This window comes from Gadus macrocephalus, chromosome 3 (assembly GCF_031168955.1).
Source record: "Gadus macrocephalus chromosome 3, ASM3116895v1".
Taxonomy (NCBI): Eukaryota; Metazoa; Chordata; class Actinopteri; order Gadiformes; family Gadidae; genus Gadus; species Gadus macrocephalus.
In genome coordinates, this window is record NC_082384.1 from 12,084,561 (window position 1) to 12,106,409 (window position 21,849).

The following is a 21,849-nucleotide window of genomic DNA, read 5'->3' on the forward strand; positions in this document are numbered from 1 at the left end:
CAACTTCTAAGAAAGGGAGAAATTCGCTCTCTGGTGGCGATTCAAGGACACGTATTTCAAAAATGTAGAATGTGCTGTTTAATTTCTGGTGACATGCCAACCAAAAGGTCAGCCGCACACTGAGCTGATAGTAGTTACATGTATTCATGATCCTGTCAAGAATACGTCAAAAAACTTCATCGCGATTTTTGTAATAGAATAAAGAACCACCACGGCCATAAACACCATCAACAACATTTATTGTACCTTTTTAAATTACAACTAGAATGAGAAAGTTTGCACAAGACAAATATTTTGGTAAAAAAAGAACATGGATGCTTTGGTTTCCAGTTATAAATGCTCCAGTTTACTATCACATGGAAGGAAGAACAGTTGGATCAGACTACAGCTCGTTTACCATCACCATGCAAATACCCCACCGAACCGCCAGCCATCATGTATATTCATCAACGTCCAGCCATGCGGCTTTTATAAACAGAAGAGAACGCCCGTCCCCCTGGCTCTTTGTCTTACAGAAGGAGCCTGTGTACATCCATGTGAAACAGCTGTTTCAGAAATTCAGAAACTCGTTCAACATCTAAATAGAAGCACTAAATACTGTGAACCCACAGTAGCCTACTTAACAGGAATCACGTTGTGGTTATTACGTCTACAGTGAGTAGAGGGCTTATGTCGGATCAACAGCTTTACGTATTGAGATGTAGAATATGCCGTTTGAGCCCAGAGTGCGAGGCAGGGATGGTAAACAGATAGCGGGGTGGAATAGATACAGCCCTAGCAACGGTGTGCTAATGGGAATCCAAACAGTGATCGTCAGAGGAAGCGAAGCCTCGTATGATCACACTGAATTAAAGCAATGAGTCTGAAGCATGGCTCCCAGATCGCTGCATTTGAAATATGTTACGATCGATAACGTAAATCCTGTCTCAGCTAATTTGATGATGAATATTAAATATACTTAAATGTAGAGGGAGGTATTTTTGTTTTGTACAAATTATGAATTGGCATCATCTTTCTTTATTCCTCAGGGCTGGACAATATACGGAAGAGTTATTATCCTCATAACAATTTATACAGTCGATATTATCAAAATGATCATTACATTATTTCATCCTTTAAGAATCCCCCAAAAATGTATTACACACATTCAATTAATCAAACTGAGCTCCCATGTGTATCAAATAAATATATCAAACATAATGTCATATTTCAACTTAAGGAACTTAAATTTAGACGATAATTCTTGTTGTTAATACTGTGTTTTGAAAACCAAAAAGTGATCATATATAGCCGTAACCTTGTATTGGCTCTAGCTAAATTAACTCACTGGTACCAATGGAGCAGACAAAGGTGGACTGTTATATGATGAAAGCTGTGAAGTTTAACTTTGTGAAAGTCGTGGTTTAGGACTCCTCCGCTGAGGCACTTGGGGAAGGCTCCTGGAGAAAACAGGGAAAGAGGAGAATAGATAGGAAATGGCATTAACACACCGGAGAGGATGGTAGTGTATGTTAGAGTGCCAGTGAACCCAGATTGTGTTTTGGGTTTGTTTTAACCCTTGATATGATCTTCTATGGTCATAAACATAGTGATCTATGATATTTTGTGACCTTTACTAAATAAATTGTGTCATGCAAAAATAAAAACGATGTGTAATCGACCTATCGTTGTATGAGGTAACACAATAGTGTTGAGCCTGTCTCACTTATTACAGCACTCACATTTGCAGTACTGTTATGAACTGGTTGTCCGTGGCAATCACTGTTTTGATCGATGGGAACAATGTGTTTGGTGACATGTCTTATCACCAGACATGTCACCAAAGAGAACAAAACAGAACTCTTTGTGATAGCCACTTTAACCACTAGTCTGTATCTCAATCCAAATTCTGTATCCAAAGTCTGAGTCCAGATGTGAATCCAGTGGGAATATATGGGAAACCACAAAAACCAATCACACACACACACACACACACACACACACACACACACACACACACACACACACACACACACACACACACACACACACACACACACACACACACACACACACACACACACACACACCTCCTCCTGCTCCTCCTCTGTGTCGTCATCGCTGACGACGGGCTTGGCTCGGATGCGGCCGGACCTCCGGCTGCGGCCCTTTCCTCGCTCGCCCGCCTTCTCCCGACGACCGAGGCGGATCTTTACCTTCACCGGGCGGGCTGCGGAGATACCACACACACACACACACACACCATGACCATCGGGACACTCACTATGGCACCGCTACAGGCCGAGCATGAAGTGTAAGAAAACACTCGTGAAAAAACACCATAATCTGTGGTAAAACACAGGAACTCAATGTGATTGGCTGAAACCCAGGGGTTCCAAACACATGACACATGTGTCACCATAGATGGCGCCGTTCCTGCGGAGGGACTGTCCTGTTTGGTGCGTCTTTAGAGGAGTGCTGACTTCAATGTACCTCACTGACGGCTCACAGCAGGACACCAAAGTCATCCATCTCTACCCCTAACTTCCATACACTGTTGAATCACAAACTACCAAAGAGAAAACTAGCATAGAGAACCGTCGAGACACCACCGGTCGTCCCACACACACACACACACACACACACACTCACACTCTGTCTCGGAGCCTTCCTCTTGCTCGTCCTCCTCTTCCTCGCTCTCCTCCCCCTCGCTCTCCTCTTCCCTCTCGATCTTCTGCCTCAGGCTGGTGAACACCGACTGGAGCACGATGGAGTCCTCGTAGATCTGCACACACACACACACACACACACACACACACACACACACACACACACACACACACACACACACACACACACACACACACACACACACACACACACACACACAGATTACAATTACCAGCCGAGAGCAACATTAAAGGAGACATATTATGGTGTCACGATAGCCACCATAATCAACACAAAATTAGACAGGCCACCGCAGAACAAACTGGACTGGCGTGAGTCCTTGATGTGCTGACCAGCCTGGGACCCAGCAGGGACTGGGAGTCAGAGCTGGCTGGGAGTCAGAGCTGAGGTGGGAGTCAGAGCTGAGGTGGGAGTCAGAGCTGAGGTGGGAGTCAGAGCTGGCTGGGAGTCAGAGCTGAGGTGGGAGTCAGAGCTGAGGTGGGAGTCAGAGCTGAGGTGGGAGTCAGAGCTGAGGTGGGAGTCAGGGCTGAGGTGGGAGTCAGGGCTGAGGTGGGAGTCAGAGCTGAGGTGGGAGTCAGAGCTGAGGTGGGAGTCAGAGCTGAGGTGGGAGTCAGAGCTGAGGTGGGAGTCAGAGCTGAGGTGGGAGTCAGAGCTGAGGTGGGAGTCAGAGCTGCGGGGGGCCTCACCAGGGAGCCCTCCAGGTTGAAGGTCTGGGCGTTCTGGAAGAGCAGCATGACGTCCCGCTCCAGGTCGGCCAGGCTGCGGTACCGGTGGCCTCGGATCTTCTCCTGCAGCCCAACAACACACCTCCATGTACACGGGCCGCTGCAGTATAGAGTGTGCGTGTGCCTATGCGTGTGTGTCTATGAGTGATAGAGTATAAAAGTCTGTGTGTGTGTGTGTGTGTGTGTGTGTGTGTGTGTGTGTGTGTGTGTGTGTGTGTGTGTGTGTGTGTGTGTGTGTGTGTGTGTGTGTGTGTGTGTGTGTGTGCGCGTGTGTGTGCGCCTGTCTGTTGGTCGATGCGTGTGCGTGCGTGCGCGTGTGTGCACCTTGATCTTCCTGAAGTCCACAGGCCTGCGGATCAGCTCGTAGTACTCGGGCAGCTCCTTGCGCGACGGCAGCTGGATGAACACCTCGCTCAGCTGCCGGCCGCTGGCGCTACGGGGCGTGGGACCACAACGGTGCAACGGTGTCAGCGTGGAGCGGTGTGATTACACAGTAACCCACGTGACACACGGAAGCACATGGATGCGTCGAGCCAGCCCAGAAGTTACCAAACCTGTTTTGGTCAATGACCCCATTGTTAGGACAAAATGGTTGTCACTGGTGCATCATGTATCATCAGATATCCACAGCTTACAATTCAGCCATCCCCTCGACCCCATACGCATACCAGGGGCCCCCCAGCGGGGTCTGGCCCCCCAGCGGGGAGACCCAGGGCCGACCCAGTCGGTGCACCGCCTGCTGCTACCTGTCTTTGTACTTGATGACGGCGTCCACGATCCTCCTCATCTTCTTGGTGAGGGGGGCCGGGTTGGGGGACAGCCGCTCCACCGGGGGGCGCCCCCTCCTGCGGTGCCTCTTCCCCTCCTCGTCCTGGGCCCCCCGGAGGCCGCTCCGGGAGGAGCAGGAGGAGGAGGAGGGGCCAGGGGCCTCCGGGTCCCGCTCCCTCCTCCTCTTGCGCGTGGTCTTCTTGTGGCGCACCTCGTCCTCGATCTCCTCCAGCGTCCCGTCCTCGACGGCCTGCCGGGGGGTCAGAGGTCAGAGGTCAGAGGATGGAGGCTGGAGGCAGGACGAGGGATGGAGAACCAATCAGGGCATCGGTGTCCCAGACCAGAGGTTGTGTTCAGGAGAGAACCAACCGGTCTTCCATATTGATCCTCCCATGATGGAGGCTTGGTTAAAGCTCTCATTACACCGACCCTTCTGCCCTATGAGACTGGAACTCTCTTTCATATCCCATGACATGCTACTTTATGAATGCTTTTATATAGGTGTTAGTGGGCCCCTAATACAGTACTTGAAGACGTTTAAACAATTCTGCCTTGGTGAAGAATTACAGCTACTACGAGCAAGTCCCACAATGAGCTTTCCACAAACGTGAATCCATAACTACACACGGAGTATAAGCCGCAGCAGCTAAATTGAATGATGTGTACATATATAAGCCGCACTGGAGCCCGCCGCTTAAAGGTGGGGGGGGGGCGCGGCCCGGGCATAGAGCCCATAGAGTTAAAGTTGGTGGACTGTAACCTGTAAAATCCATAGATTTAGGAGGTCCCCTAGTGGCCGTTTTCTGTAATAATCCATAGATTAGCCGAAACGTTATATAAACCGCAGCCCTAGGTTCCCCCCGGCTCTACCCCTACGGCGCCCACGTCCGCGCCCCCCAGGTCCAGGGGTGTCTCCTCACCTTGAGCCACTGGGTCTCCGTCAGCGCGTCGCTGTAGTCCACCTCCTTGCGGAGGCGGGAGCCGCGGCCAAACAGCTTCTCCTCCTCGTCCTCGCAGGTGAGGCGCTCCACCTCCGCGTCGTCCTTCAGGATCCAGGCCGGCAGCTCGTCCTCCTCCATCAGCCGGGGCCGGCGCCGCGGGTTACGGGCGTCCTCACGGCGCCGGTCCAGGTCCATCCGCTGGGGGCGGGAAGAGAGAGAGAGAGAGAGAGAGAGAGAGAGAGAGAGAGAGAGAGAGAGAGAGAGAGAGAGAGAGAGAGAGAGAGAGAGAGAGAGAGAGAGAGAGAGAGAGAGAGAGAGAGAGAGAGAGAGAGAGAGAGATTGGAACATTCGAGTTTTAGTCCCTCCTGAATTTCAAGTAAAGTTATTCATTTTATAGAGCAGAGATAATTTTGCGATTTTTTCTGGTTGCCTCTCCACATTTTAAAGCAGCGTTAGCTAGACTAGTATTCTGGGATGTCTCTTTGTTTTCAGGCTGGTTTAAAGGGGGAAGAAAAGAAGATGAGATGAAGATGCATCTTTAAGCATCTGCCAATGTATCCTCTCTTCCCCTCTTTTATCCTCTCTTTTCATTGTAAATACATGCTGAACGACACACTGTTGAACTACACAAAGATAAACTACACACTGATAAACTACACACTGATAAACTACACACTGAAGAACTACACACTGATAAACTACACACTGATAAACTAAACACTGATTAACTACACACTGAAAAACTACACACTGATAAACTACACACTGATAAACTACACACTGATAAACTACACACTGATAAACTACACACTGATAAACTAAACACTGATAAACTAAACACTGATAAACTACACACTGATAAACTACACACTGATTAACTACACACTGATTAACTACACACTGATAAACTACACACTGATAAACAACACACTGATAAACTACACACTGATAAACTAAACACTGATAAACTACACACTGATAAACTAAACACTGATTAACTACACACTGATTAACTACACACTGATAAACTACATAAACTACACACTGATAAACAACACACTGATAAACTACACACTGATAAATTACACACTGATAAACTAAACACTGACAAACTAAACACTGATAAACTCAACACTGATAAACTACACACTGACCATGAACTGTTCAAATTCATCCTCGCTCCTGGCGATCATCTGGTTGACCGTCTCATCGTCTGGGACCTCATCCTCCTCCTAGACACAGCCACACACACACACAGTCACAAACAGCCCAAAACAGCTTTGCTTCAAATTTCCCCATCAGCCTCGACCCATGCGATGTAAATCTCGTGATGCACGCGGGGAACTCATCACTGGATGTCGGTGGAACAGGAGGAGAGAAGGCGGACCACCCACCCAAGGACAGACACACACCTCGTCCTGCTCCTCCGTCTCGAGGATGGCCTGCAGGAAGGCCCGGCGCTCGTTGCTGGACGACTTCTGGTCGAACATGCCCGCCTGGATCACCTTCTGGTCCACGTTGAGCTTGTACTTGGCCGCCGCCAGGATCTTCTCCTCCACGCTGTTGATGGTGCACAGGCGCAGCACGCGCACCTCGTTGGTCTGCCCGATGCGGTGGGCCCGGTCCTGGGCCTGCAGGTCCTGGGGGGAGCGGCGTGCGGAGAGAGGGCTGTCAGGGGCCAGGGTGCAGGGGGGGGGGGGTGGATAGAGGGACGGCGGTAGAGCGGGTTGGCTGGTAACCGCAAGGTTCCTGGTACGATCCCCCGGCTCCTCCTAGCTGAGCGTCGAGGTGTCCCTGAGCGAGACAACTCACCCTAACTGCTCCTGATGAGCTGGCTGTCGCCTCGCATGGTGGACAACGCCGTCGGTGTGAGCGCTGTGAACGGCTGAACCCAAACGTCCCGCTAGTTGCATACGGGGGGTGGACCCTCCTACCTGGTGGGGGTTCCAGTCCGAGTCGAAGATGACCACGGTGTCGGCGGACTGCAGGTTGAGGCCCAGGCCGCCGGCCCGCGTGCTGAGCAGGAAGATGAAGTACTGGGAGTCGGGGTCGTTGAAGGACTTCAGCAGCATGCCGCGGTCGTCTGCCTTCGTGGTGCCTGGCCCCAACAGGAGGATAAAATAGGGTTAGGGTGAGCCCTAACCCTAATGTACAAATAACATCATGGTGATAATAATAGACATACTACAACGTGATGATTATAATACACATATCACAAAATGATTATAATATACATAATACAACTTGACGATAATACACATATAACAGTAACCACAACATGATGATAATTGTTTAGATATAATGACAAGCGTGATAACACACTCATGCGCACGCACGCAGACACACACACACACACACACACACACACACACACACACACACACACACACACACACACACACACACACACACACACACACACACACACACACACACACACACACAGGGCCGCCCTCTCACCGTCCAGGCGTAGGTATTTGAAGGAGCGGTAGGCGAAGTAATCCTCCATGATGGTCATGAGGGTGGTCATCTGGCAGAACAGCAGCACCTTGTGGTTGGTGGCCTCCAGCTTGGGCAGGATCCGGTCCAGGACCTCAAACTTACCCGACGCCCGGTACAGGTCAGGCCTGGCCCAAGGAGACACACATGTGTTCCCACTCTTGTCCCAAACCCGTATAAACATAGGTACAACGACTTGGTGAGGCACATTGTAGTCTATTTAAATGGGATGCATTAATGTTATAACTTTCTTATGAAACCTTTATTTAACCAGGTAAAGTTGAACACATTAAAGAAAGCAGAACGGATCGAATGGATACAGGTTAAATACTAACCCCTGGACTATACCACCAGAGAAGCCTAAATGCTCTGAGAATGATTCCTGAAAAAAACACAATTTGTATTCATAATTTAGTATCATGTTTACATTTCTCGCTGTCAGCCCATCAACAGTATACATTACTTAACTAATATTATTTTTGTTATTTTTTGATCGGCGGCAATGTCATCGTTAGTGTGTTAGTGTAGTCTTGGGTCTATCATTAATTCATGACTGTCGAAGTGCACCTCTATCTGCTGGAAGATGTAGGGGTGGTTGCAGATCTTCCTCAGCTGCATAATGGTGTTCATTAGAGTCTTGGTTCCTCCTTTGCCCTGCAGAGCAAAAAAAATAAAGATGTTTTTGAGATATAAAACAGCCATTTCCCCTGAGTGAAAAACACAAAGGAAGATATTCAGGAAAATAGAAAAAGGCATGTTTCCAACTGAGCATATTTAAGTTTCCATGTATATTTTTCCTAAAGGTGCTTTAGCTAAGATTTAAGTCCTACACTTAGAGTATAATTTGACGGAAATGCTTTTGCCATCCGTCAGTTATTAGTGAGTGAAGTGCACTGTGAGATTAGCAGTTTTGAGTATACCTCGCCTGCCTGTATAGGAGCCAATTCAACTTTTTTAGAATGCTCCCAATTGATTTCTGACCAATTGGGGTATCTCCTCTGTGATTGGTCCTCGGAATCAATCTCTCCGACCAAACAATGGTGGCAAACTTCTCAATGGTGGCGAAACGTAGGCAGGGAGTAAGCAGAGAGGAAGGGGGACGTGTTTTTGATCCTTCAGTTCCAGAATCCTGCATTCCTCTGCCCTGTCCTGCTCTCTCTCTTCACCCCCCCTGCATGCTCCCGATGGCAGCTTTAAGCGCTGGAGAGGACGCGGCGTGTGGCTGAGTGAACTGTGTGCGCCGCCGTGTGACCTTCTTGTCCTTCTCCGAGCCGTCGGTGAGCAGGATGCCCTTGGCCTGCATGTGTCGGTACAGCACCCTCTGCAGCGCCGACATGTCACACTTGATGACGTACTCCACCTGAGAGGGACCCAGAGCAGACACGCGGAGGGAGGGGGGGGGGAGTTGAGGAGCCGGAGTAGAAAAAGAATAGAATATCAGATATGGGGTGGTGTATTGTTTTAAAAGGTAAGCCCTCACCTTCTCCGGAAGCTGCGCCTCCACTTCCTTCTTGAGCCTCCGCAACAGGAAGGGGCGGAGCACCTTGTGCAGGCGGCGAATGATGAGGATGGTCTCCTCCTCGTTTAGATCCACCTTATGATGTATGTTTATATGTATATGTAAAGATATGAAAAGAGAGAGAGAGTAGAGAGAGAGAAAATCAAATTTAAAGTCCACAGAAACCCGGATCAATGGCTGTGGCACACAGGAATCTACATCCGTCTGGAACAAGAAAAGGCGAAGCAGGTCCTCCTTTGCTTTGATCAGTAGACAGAGTGCGCTGTCATATGGTGTCATGCACGCGGACAGCATGGGGTTAACACTCACGCTCACTTTCTCCCCGGTCATGGCGAAGGGGGCGTTGAACCACTGCTCGAAGGTGCTGCAGCTCTTGAAGATGGTGGGCAGCAGGAAGTTGAGCAGCGCCCAGAGCTCGGGCAGCTTGTTCTGCAGCGGCGTGCCCGTCAGCAGCACCCGGCGCGGGGCCAGGTAGTGGGTGTTCAGCACCTGGGTCAGCTTGCAGTGGTGGTTCTTCATGCGGTGGCCCTCGTCCACGATCATGTACTTCCACCGGATCTGGAGGAGCGGGGAGGACGGAGGAGGAGGAGCGGGGATGGGAGGAGAGGAGGAGAGGAGGGGAGAGGAGGGCAGCAGATAGGATGGTGGAGGTGGAGAGGGGAGAGGAGAGGATGGGAGGGGAGAAGAGAGGATGGGAGGAGAGAGGAGGATAGCAGTTAGGATGGGGCAGGTAGAGAGGGGAGAGGAGAGGAGAGGATCGGAGAAGAAAGGAGGAGAGTGGAGAGAAAAGGAGGAGATGGGAGAGGAGGGGAGGGCAGATGAGATGAGGGTAGCGAGAGAAGGGGAGGGGAGAGGAGGAGATGGGAGGGGAAAAGAGAGGATGGGGGGATAGAGGAGAGGAGCAGATGGGAGAGGAGGAGAGAGGAAAGGAGAGCAGAGCAGAGGAGAGGAGGGGAGAGGCGAATAGAGGATGGGAGAGGCAGGGAGAGGAGAGGAGGGGAGAGGAGAGGATGGGAGAGGTGAGGACAGGAGAGGAGCGGAAAGGAGGAGGGGGGGAGAGGAGAGGATGGGAGGGGAGAGGACAAAATGTGAGGGAGAAGAGAGGAGGGTAGAGTTGGGGAGAGGAGACGAGCGGAAGGGAGACAAGCGGATAGGAGGAGGGGAAGGGAGATAAGAGAATACTTATGATGCTATTCATTCTTTTCAAAACCTATGCATCTCAAGATGGATGGACAGAAAGCTAGGTGTCCCCAGCCGATAAGTAATGCCTTATCAACCCAAAACAAAAGACATCTTGCCCATTCTCCTCCCATGACCCTAGTAGTTCTGTTTTCCAAACCAAAACCCGAGCCATTTATAGGGGGACAATTGCCTGACCTACAACACCCACCTGGTAGCTCGAACAAGAAGCCTATATGACAACATGTGAGCATATGGAGCATAGCAGCAGATGACCAAAGAGGATACGCGGAGATGCAGTTCAACTATACAGGCGGCAGCACCTAGGAGAAAGCACTGAGACGCAGCACAGAGGGGGTGTCAGATTGGGCGGGGTCAATTTCATGAGTGAGTGCAGTGTGTCTGATTGTTGATCATTAATTCCTTAGTGAATGAATGAATGAATGAACACATCTGTACATTCGTCTCAGTGCGTGCGGGTGCATATATGTGACTGTATGTGTCTGTGTGTGTGTGGGTGTTGGGGCATGCATGAGTGGACATGTGTGTGTGTGTGTGTGTGTATCTGTGTGTGTGTGTGTGTGTGTGCTTGTGCGTGTGTGTGCGTGTGTATGTAAGCGCGTGTGTGTGTATGCGAGTGTCTGTGTGTGTTCGCACGCGCTCTTACTTGTGTGTGTGCGTGTGCTTGTGTCTGTGGGCGATGTCAACTTTGTGTCTTACCTTGGCAAGGATCTGTTTGTCCTTGATGATGTACTCGTAGGTGGTGAGCAACACGTTGAACTTGCCGCTGCGCAGCTGAGGTACAAAGGCCCGCCTGGCAGCGGGAGAGCCCTGCAGACACACAAGAGAGGGGTTTATGAACATCTGTAGGCCACGGGGTCTGCAGGAGAGCCCTGCAGATGTTTGCTATGTCTGTGGCGGTATCCTGGCCAGTACTGTTGTCCTGAGATTCCAGAGATAGTGGCCCCCGTTTCTCATTTCACGCTCAGTATGATGTCATTCACCGTTCTCACCTTGAAGGACACCTTGACGACCGTCGGAGCCCACTTGTCAAACTCGCATACCCAGTTGGAGAGAGTTCTGTCCAACAAAAAACAAACAACATCTCACTTTGTTGTCACAACCAAAAAACAAATGCAGAACCAGAACGGATTGACTGACGAGCTACGAATATTCTTCATGACTCTTGCTAAGTGTGTGAGTGTGTGTGTGTGTGTGTGTGTGTGTTTGTGAGTGTGTGTGTGTGTGGGGGGCCCACGAGAGAGGGACGATGATGAGGTAGGGCCCGTTGAGGCGCTTGTTCTCCATGAGGTAGGTGATGAGGGCGATGGTCTGGATGGTCTTCCCCAGGCCCATCTCGTCCGCCAGGATCCCATTCAGGTTGTTGTTGTACAGAGAGACCAGCCACTCCAGGCCTTTCACCTGACACACACACACGCACACACACGCACACACGCAAGCACACACACACACACACACACACACACACACACACACGCACGCACACAGACACAGATACCCACACAAAGACAAACACGAAAGTGTTTAATGTGTGACAAGTGATACGAATATATCTTGGTCCAAATCGAAATTTAAATGCACAAAGTTAAAAACATAAATGGACTCCATAGGCTAAACGGCTGCAATAATTTATAATAATTATTGTTGTAATAATGAATAATTATAATAATCATTACTGTCCCTTTTGTGTGACTGGAACACGTTATCCCAACAGACTGGCTGAACCCACTTTACCTGATGGTAGCAAGCAGAGAAAGTGGAAGACTCAACAGCAATATGAGGTCTATATTTGCTTGCTTCTGATGACCCAAGTCTATTTTGGTCACGGAAATTCAAAACAATATCTAGTCTCCGTCCCGACACATCCTTGTGAGTTAGACTCCACACTCACTATAAGCCACTCTCGCCGTCCCCCCTTACCCCGTCAATTTGTGGGGGGCCAGGGGAGGGTCTCAAGGGTCCGGGGGCTCACCTGGTATTGTTTGAGCTGTCCGTTGATCAGCAGGCTGGACTGTTTGTCCACCTGCTCCGTGATGGCGTGGGCCACCAGGTAGTAGGACTGGAGCCCGCGGGCGAAGGCTGCGCTGCCGTACTCATCGTCCACATCCTGCTTGGCGTGCCTGCACAGGGATCACCACCCTGACTGTCAAGCACACAACTAGTATTGCACAAAAACAGAAAACAGGTGTGGTTTAATGGTGGTAATGTGGTTGTACATGGGTGGGTAATCTTACTCTATGATGTGGCGGACGTCCACCTCAGACACCTCCTCGCAATCCGGATCTGGGATCTTCTTCTTCTTCTCCTCCTCCACTGGAGCGGCGGAAGGCTGAGGCTCCTCCTCTTCCTCCTGCGGGCCCAACCGTTTCAGACCACACAGGACCCGTTAAACCACCAGCCAGCCATGCTTCTATGGCTGTATCTCAATTGTGAGCAGAATCCTGTAACCTTGATACCATCAAAGGAAGCCTCTTTGTGATTTACTCATTTTGTGTAGCATCACTACACAACTTTGCTATTTTTTTTGCTATATTTGGCATTGTGACACAGCATGGATGAAGGACCCACCTCGTCCTCCTCCTCTTCCTCCTCGCTGCCTTCGCTGTCTGAGCGCGGGGCCATCTCGTAGCTGAAGGGACACAAATGTATCCTATGCTTTATATAACTTCATGAGTGCTTAATGTGCACTCAAATGTGTTCTTAAAGTACAGTGCTTAGACCGAGGCTCTGCAGAGTAGCACACAGAGCAGCTAGAGGAGGACATCAGAGTAGTAAACAGCAGCTAGAGGAGGACATCAGAGTAGTAAACAGCAGCTAGAGGAGGACATCAGAGTAGTGAACAGCAGCTAGAGGAGGACATCAGAGTAGTGAACAGAGCAGCTAGAGGAGAACATCAGAGTAGTGAACAGAGCAGCTAGAGGAGGACTGGGGGGTCCGTGTCTCACCCGGGGTTCATCTCCAGCCAGGTCTCCAGCTGGCCGGCCTTGGGGGCGTCCACTCCCGACAGGATGTTGCCGCTCTCCACGTGGATGACCTTCACGGGCAGGTCGCTCATCTGGCTGCTCTCATCCAGCGGCTGTATGAATAAAGGTAAGAACACTTTGGGTACAATACAAACGTAACAACATAGCTACTTCAATGCATCAGTACCCCTGAAGGCCACTCGCTCACACTCAGCGACAGGTGAGGTTCTGGTTTGTTACATCTTAACCAATACCGTCTCTTTTTTTTCAACGTGTGCATCATGTCACACACATGATGGTGTCATCAGTAGGACCTGACGCAGCACATTTCAGCGCTGCCATCAGCGGCACCAGCCACGCTCACCTCTCCATCAGGGCCCAGGGCGGGAGCCTGTCCTTCTGCAGCCTCCAGCTGGAACACACGCACCACCACAACAACACATCATCACACACGGTGGTATGACGCATTGTTTACACCACCACCCGATAATAATACAGATGAAAGTAACTAATATATAGCCATTGTGCTTTTGAGTGATTGTGCATTGAGCTAATAAAGAAAAACGATAAGACCCCCACCGTCTTCTAATTGAATATATTATGTTCAGTTGTAACTGAAAATATTATATTCAGTCAGACACCGATGGTCTTGAGTCCTGTTTGTCAGCCTCTGCTTAATATAACACAGAATGGGTTATAGCACCAATACAGAACACTACTCCCCGTGCGTCACCTTCTTCTTCTTCTTCTTCTTCTTCTTCTTCCTCTCGCGGAGGGCCTGCACGGCCTTGTGGGCGCGCACCAGGTCCGTGAGGTTGGCCACGTACTCGTCCGTCTGCTGCAGCAGGTAGGCCAGCCGCTTGTCCTTCTTCTGGTCGATCAGCTTCCTGTAGCCCTCCTCGTCCTCCGCCTGGCACACACAAAAGCACGCACGCACACACACACACGCATGCATGCACACACACGCACGCACGCACATAAGCACGCACGCACACACACACACGCACACACAGACACACACACACAGACAGATGCAGCGTGTGTGAGTTGTTTATGTACGTACGAGTATATCCATGGTAAAAGGTTTCAATAGTACCTTGAGTGTTTGAAAGCACCATGGCCACTCAAAGCTTGGAAGAGTTAGGGTCACCAACGTGCACACATATACAAATACACACACACACAGACACACCCACACACACACCCAGACACACACACACAAACAGGCCTTGCAAGCGCACAAACCTGTGCACAAGCAAACAAACACACACACACACACACACAGGCCACCACATCTGCCTCCACATAAAAAGCCCTCCCTCCATGACACCCACACCCACCCAGGCACAGCGCTGCGCCCCCCCGGCCCCCTCACCATGAGCCTCCTCATCCGCTCCTTCTCGATGCGCTCGTTCTCCTTCTTCTGCTCGCGCTCCGTGTTGGCGTGGTACGTGGCCACGGCCTTGGTCAGCTTCTGCATCTTCCCCCCGATGGAGCGGTGGAACTCCTTGAAGTCCTTGGCGTGCTGCAGGATGCTGTTGAGGTACTCCTGTGAAGGGGGAGAGAGAGAGAGAGAGAGAGAGAGAGAGAGAGAGAGAGAGAGAGAGAGAGAGAGAGAGAGAGAGAGAGAGAGAGAGAGAGAGAGAGAGACAGAGACAGAGACAGAGACAGAGACAGAGAGAGAGAGAGAGAGAGAGAGAGAGAGAGAGAGAGAGAGAGAGAGAGAGAGAGAGGGAGACAGACAGACAGACAGACAGACAGACAGACAGACAGACAGACAGACAGACAGACAGACAGACAGACAGACAGACAGAGAGTTATTATCGGACAATAATATTGAGCAACAGACAAGCAGAGGAAAAGAGAAAATATAAGGAGAGGAGAGGAGCCAAGGACAGGAGATGAGAGAGGGGAGAAGAAGAGAGAAGAGGGGGGGGAGAGATGGAGAGAGGTAGAAGAGAGGGGAGGCATGTAAAGAAGAGGAAGAGACGAGGAGAGGGTAGGAGACATTGTTCCGTCCCCTCTCAGCTGTGATCCCGTCCCCTGAGCTTGCTTCATGCTCAGCTACCTGGTGCTTCTGCCTTCGTTTGCGCTCCTGCTCGATCTTCTGCTGCTTCTCCAGCTTCTCCGTGATGCGGGCCTCTCGCAGGGACTGACGCTTGCTGCGCTTGTAGGCCTTGTGGTCCAGGGCTGTCTCCAGGGCGGTGTCACGCCGCATGCACACCACCACCTCCTGACGGAGCTGCAGCACACACAAACGCATACATACATAGGCAGGCACACACGCACACACACACAAACACAGATGCATACACAGGAACACACACACACACACATACAAAGGCACACAAGCACACACTCACAGGCGCACACATACAAACACACACACACACACACACACACACACACACACACACACACACACACACACACACACACACACACACACACACACACACACACACACACACACACACACACACACACACACACACACACACACACACACAATGAGAACCTCTACAATAATTCTGGAGGATAACATGTGTTTGAGGATAGATGTTGAAGAAAATATGTAATGTAAGTTGCGATATTAACACATAAAGCAAAAGCACACAGACACACACGCACACGCACACACACAAACACACACACACACACACACATGGACCCTATTTTTTGTGTGTGTTAAATTTTTTATGCCAAAGTCATCTAAATTGTTGACATGACTCACTCTCCAACCACGTGGTTCTCCTCACTGTGATTGGCTTACCCCACAGGTACACTCTGGCCCTGAGCATTACCTGCCTCTGGAAGGTGAGCAGGCGCAGGGCCTTGATCTCGATGGTGGCCTTGGTGCGCAGGTCACCGGCCAGGGAGCCCGGCAGGTTCTCCAGCTCCGCGATGCGGTGGCTGATACGAGCCTGCAGCCTGGGACACCGGTACACTGTTCACAACACACTGTGAGGAGGACCTTCCTGCAGGACCTACACCTCAGACCAGACCCTAACCCTGACCCTCACCCGGACCAGGGCCTCCCGGTCGGACGCCTCCCCGCTGCTGACGCCACGGAGGTCGGAGCGCTGCAGTAAGCCCCACTCCTGAGTTCTTTGCAATGTAAATGATGTTCCCCGCATGCAAAGCAACCAACAACGTTTTGTATGTTTACTAGAGCATTCAACTTTGAACCCGGAGGGATCAAGGTGCTCAGATGGCCTGGCCCTTACACTAGACAGCATACTCCAGGTAGAGTAGTGACAAAAGTACTTCCTCAAGATGGTTGATGAACTTGACACAGTGTTAACACTTCAGATAAAAATGCATTAAACATGAAGAATCCCCATTTGATGGGCGGTGGTTCTCCAACCCTGTCAGAGACGGATCCATGCTCTCCAGGGCTCTGCCCTGCGGGCGTGACCCTAACGCCCAGAGCCCGGTACCTGATCTCCCTCTCCTGCAGGATCTCCAGCGGGTCCAGGCCGCAGGGCTTCTGGATGGGCGTGACGCGGTTGGGCTTGGCGTGGTGCGGCATCACGGGACCGGGCTGGGCCGGGTGCCCCGGGGAGTGGGTCTGCGGGGCCATGAGCGGGGCGGCCACCGCGGCGGGCCCGGGGGGCGGAGCGGGGGAGGGCCGGCCCCCGGGCTGCGGAGGGAGGAGCTTCTGGGGGAGGCCGGAGCAGGGGGCGGCGGAGCTCACCGGGGGGCCTGTGGTGGGGGGGGGGGGGACATGGAGACGAGGGGAGACTACGCTGAGACCCTGGGAGCGACTGCACTCAAACATTGGATCGACGGAATCAAGGTCAACTGACAAAGAACACTGACAAATGTATACAACGATACCTTAACCCTGACCCTAACTTGTGGTGGAATGGGCTGAATGTCATGTTATGTAATATTTAGAAAATAAATTCCTTATATAAGAGGATATTTGGTCTGGTCTCAACAATTATTTCTGAAACATATAAATTGAGTTCACACCCAGTTTACTGTAATGTAAAGCCACCTCCACATACCCTCAGACCAGGTCTTAGGTGGACCATTGGGGTTAGACCCCTGGATTCCGGTCAGGACCCCTAAGGGTCCGTGTGGAGGCATGTGGGGTCCCATCAGTCCTATGGACACAACCCACACCCTGGTGATTACAACTCGTTTCATAGCTCCGTCTTTGTTCATGGGCGGAAACAACACTTGAATCCCCTCACCGTGGGCTCTGCCGTAGCCTGCGAGTCCCGGGCACGGTCCAGGGGGCCCCCCTCCTGGGCCTACCCCACTTCCAGGGGCCAGGCTGGGGATGGGCTGCTGCTGCATGGGCCTCTTCCCCTGGACGGCCATCTGGAGGTGGTCCGGCAGGGGCTGCCCACGAGCCAGCATCTTATAGGCCATGATCTGGGCCCTGAGCTGCTGCAGCTGGGTCTGGTTGAACGGCGTGGGGCCGGCGGGGCCCCCGGGTCCAACGGGGCCCATGGATACTAAGCCCGGTCCCAGGCCCGTAGCACCAGGGCACAAGCCGGGTCCGGGGTTGGTGTTGGGTCCAGGGCCTGCGCTGCCGGGGGGTCCGGCTCTGCTGTTGGGACCCATGCTCTGTGGATCTCCGCTGGAGCCGTCTAAGGGGGTGAGGCCAGAGCCGGGGCCGGCGAAAGAAGAGGAGGACGCTGAAGACGGCATGAGGGGACCCGAAGGAGGCCCATTGGGAGGGCTGGAGTGGTCCGAGCCCCCTAGTGGCGACTGGTAACCTGGGGGGAAGGCAGCCGATAGAGAGTTGATGTCAAGGTCTTACAGGATCACAGATGAGTTATGGCTGGCATGTGTCCATAGCAATGATTATATCAAGACATGGATTTTCATGTACTTAAGGTACAGAGCTGGTTTCCACTGGACATGAATCTATTTTCTTTTATTCCAACCACAAGGCTAGTCGTGTTTGCACTTGTAAGATTATCTAGGGAAGTAGCTTCGGCTATTTAGAAGACAACTGCGCTATTTAAATTATGATGATTGTCAAGCATGATTGAAACATACACTTATTTGATGCTACGCTAGGAAGACTAAAACAGCCTTTATTGGCCTATTTACAGGCCTAGCGCTAGCTGAGCGATCAACATCTCACAAAGCGCCGCCTCAAAGAGGCGAGACAGGAAGCTAAAACTGCGACACAGTCGCAGACCAGGTGATAAGACCCACCTCAGACTCACCGTCAGGCCCTACTGGGTTACACACCACAGTGTGTACACACCACAGTGTGTAACCCAGTAGGTTCCCTCCTGCCAGTGTGCCTTAGGGCAAGACAAAGCCCTAAGGCAGGCAGAGACGAGGGTGCGGCCGTAGCTCAGGAGGTGGTGCAGTTTGACTTGTTACCGGAAGGTTGCTCGTTCCGTCCCCGGCTCCCCCTTGCTGTGTGTCGAGGTGTCCCTGAGCAAGACCCCTAACCCTAACAGCACTCTACGAGTGGTTTGTCGCCTTGCATGGTTGACACAGCCATTGGTTTGTGCATATGAATGTGTGTATGAAACGTTGCATGTCGCTTGGACAAAAGCGTCTGCTAAATGTAATGTAGAAGACAAAGAGTGCTCCGCGATTTGTAACACCTAACGGACGCAAGATACTCATACAGTTGGTACAAATTTGATATGACTCCTGCCCAGCCCCGACATGTTTTTCCGTTTCACGTTATAAAACGTCATTAACCCGTTCAATACAATATTAGACAAATAATGCAAAAGCCATACAGATTTCTAGAAATCCTGTATGCATGTTATACTTTTTGGGTCTGCCGTGTGATAGCTAATAACTAGTAATGTCCCGGTAATGTGCGTGAGATTTTTCGGGTGTGCCTTTTAGACGACCGAGCGAAGGCACACCGGAGGGACCACTGGAGCAGCCTGTCGGCTCCCACCCCTCCACAGGGACCTGAGGCACCAGGCATGCAGCTCCTACCTTGGGAGTGCTGGTCCAGCGGGCTGGGTGGGGGGCCCATGCCACTGTGCCCCCCCTGCCTCAGAGACCCGCCCTTCATCTGGGTGAACCGGCCCTCCTCAGCCCCGCTCTTCTCATGCACTCCCTCGATTGGCTGAGAGAAACAAGGAGACAGTTCTGTTAACCTCCTCGACCAATGAGCACAGAGCAAATTGAATAGCAGTAACGTGGAGTTTACCCCGATGGATTTCTTATAGGATGGTAAGTGTTGGTAGTGGTTGGTCGATGTAATGGTAGTTGACAGACATGAAGTGATTATGTTCATGGTAAGACCCGCCCACACTGCACGGAATCACACTGTGATTGGCTGGCTGCAGGAGGTTAGAGATTGATGGGTTTAGGTAGTAGGTTAGAGATGGTTAAGTTTAGGTATTATGTTAGAAATGGTTCATTTTTGTATTTGGTTACATCACATAAACAATTATTTAGCGGATGATTTTGTCCAAAGTAACTTAAGAGTAAGGGCATTCAATGATAACTATTAACTTAAAAATGCAAGAATCATTTATGTGCATACAACTTAAAGGCACCCAGTGCAACTTTATGTAAACATTCAATGAAAAATAAACATTCAATTTCTAGTCTTTTTTACACATAGTAAGTTTCAATAACTCCATACCATTACATATCGACATTCAAGGAGCAAAGATGAGACGTCGTTGTGTGGTGAGAACTGATAGAAAATCGTAAACAACAACAATCGCCGGTGGGGAGAAGCCATTTTTCCATTGACTGGAAGCCTGCTTTATTTATTGTAGGTTACAAAAAATAAAGAAAATGGCGGCATTGTTGTTGTTATCGATTTTGTATCAGTTCTCACCACACAACGACGTCTCATCTTTGCTGCTTAAATGTCGGTATGTAATGGTATGGAGTTATTGAAACTTACTACGTGTAAAAAAGACTAGAAATTGAATGTTTATTTTTAAGCCTCAAAAGTTGCACTGGGTGCCTTTAATAAGCAAAGCAACTGCTTTTAAGTGCTATGAAACTGAAAGAGGTGATGGAGCCAGATAGAGACGGATAAAGACATAGATACACTAGCTAGAGAGACTTTTTTGTTAAGATTTTGAATTTTGGTATTAGTTATAGACGGTTAGGTTTAGGGTTAGGTTAGAGGTAGTCTCGCAAAGCCAGACCAAACTACAGCAAGTAGAATGAGGTTAGAGGTGGTTATGTGTAGTAAGCGACGTATCGCCAGCCAATCACTGAGCGCCTCCAGGAAGAGTGGGCGTGTCTTACCAGGACCTGCGGTTGGCTCCCTACCAACACCAGGGCCTGTCTACTGCTTACTTTGTGCAGCGGGTGCAGGGTGTCCAGGCTGTATCCAGGGGGGCCCGACGGAGGGGCCCCTGAGGACGTTGGGCCATGACCCATTATACTGTGAGTAGAGCCAGGGGAGGGGCCAGGGCTGGGGCCATGCATGGCCCCTGGGGAGGGCCCTGGACCTGGGGAGGGCCCCGGACCTGGGGACGGACCTGGACGAGGGGTGCCCCCCGTAGCAGGGTCCGGAGTCGCCATAGACCCCGGCGTTCTGGTTCCCAGTTGGATGAGTGGGGAAAAAAAGAGGAGGGGTGATGTGGAGAAATAAAGGTATACATTAATTTACTAACACAGAACTTTTGACCCACATTAGTAAAAATGATGGGTCAGGAACAATATATCACTTAAGCTTTTCTGTTCCAGTAACATAAAAGGTATAAGGTATAAAGGTATTATCCTGTTTCATCCCCAAGTCAGCCCTTTGAAATAATGGATATATTACTGCTTTGGCAAACACTAGAGATCTTGATCATTAACAATTCATCATCATGATAAATCCCCAGGAGAGCGCTTATCCTCACGCGACCTGCCGGCTAAATAACGCGGACGGTCAATATCTGAAGAATATATTAATTGTTGTCTGGCGCCTGTCAGGTGCAGAGTATTTACATCAGCGCTGAGCTGCACCAAACCTTATATCTTTTGTTTCGCACACACAGCTAAAGCCAGAAAAGGCGACTATAGCTGAACTTGAGCCTTGGCGAGAATTATCGCATACCATTGGCAGATACAATTCTTATAAACCGTGAAAGGCTGTCTAGCTAAATATAACAAAAAAGGGAATGGCGGACTGTGCTTGTGCGACAGACCTACCAGCGTAAATGGAAGGCAGTCCTGGTGAAAGTCTGCGTTCCCCGAGTTGATATAAAGTCTATAGGATAAAAGCGCAGTATTTTTCGCAATTAGTGCATTCCCCCCTCTTTGTAATCTGCCTTGACGGTTGATTTGTTTCACCGCCGTGGCTCGAGCGCCCCCTTTTCAGCTGCTGTGCCCGAACGGTGTAGTCGGCGATTCCGACAAAGGCGCATGCGTGCGCAGCTGTTCAATCTATGCAGGTTATGTAGGATATCACATGTTTCTATGTTTTTTTTTTCCACACACATTTTATATATATTTTAAATAAACGACAAGTATTGTAGTGGATTGATACCATTTCATTACAATTCAATAGCAATTCCACATGTTAGTGCCTCACTTCTACACTTAACATTACAACATAACAACTTGGAAAGATTATAGGTGTAAAAAAGGTACTTGGTTGTTGTGCC

The 21,849-nt window shown here is 50.4% G+C and overlaps 1 protein-coding gene across 5 annotated transcripts; it reads right to left on the bottom strand.

Moving 5' to 3' along the window:
- Positions 1-218: 218 nt before the first annotated feature.
- LOC132454122 (transcription activator BRG1) lies at positions 219-21,806 on the bottom strand. Of its 5 annotated transcripts, none has more exons than XM_060047307.1 (34): positions 21,395-21,806; positions 20,552-20,792; positions 19,220-19,352; positions 17,488-18,018; positions 17,299-17,397; positions 16,726-16,990; positions 16,090-16,216; positions 15,354-15,527; positions 14,661-14,834; positions 14,019-14,195; positions 13,650-13,697; positions 13,268-13,398; positions 12,891-12,951; positions 12,557-12,672; positions 12,295-12,442; positions 11,560-11,723; positions 11,315-11,381; positions 11,022-11,132; positions 9,432-9,680; positions 9,084-9,197; positions 8,856-8,963; positions 8,171-8,257; positions 7,939-7,985; positions 7,565-7,731; positions 7,039-7,202; positions 6,517-6,744; positions 6,259-6,336; positions 5,084-5,302; positions 4,142-4,413; positions 3,720-3,828; positions 3,357-3,458; positions 2,632-2,764; positions 2,070-2,209; positions 219-1,439 (listed from the first exon to the last, which is right to left on the bottom strand). In XM_060047307.1, the coding sequence occupies exons 2-34, from the start codon at positions 20,777-20,779 to the stop codon at positions 1,404-1,406; spliced, it is 5,007 nt and encodes a 1,668-aa protein (XP_059903290.1). In that variant the 5' UTR covers positions 20,780-20,792; positions 21,395-21,806; the 3' UTR covers positions 219-1,403. The 5 variants fall into 5 exon arrangements, with proteins under 5 accessions (XP_059903290.1, XP_059903289.1, XP_059903291.1 ...); XM_060047306.1 differs by having other exon boundaries at positions 6,499-6,744; XM_060047308.1 differs by lacking the exon at positions 17,299-17,397 and having other exon boundaries at positions 6,499-6,744.
- Between the last annotated feature and the right edge of the window lie 43 nt (positions 21,807-21,849).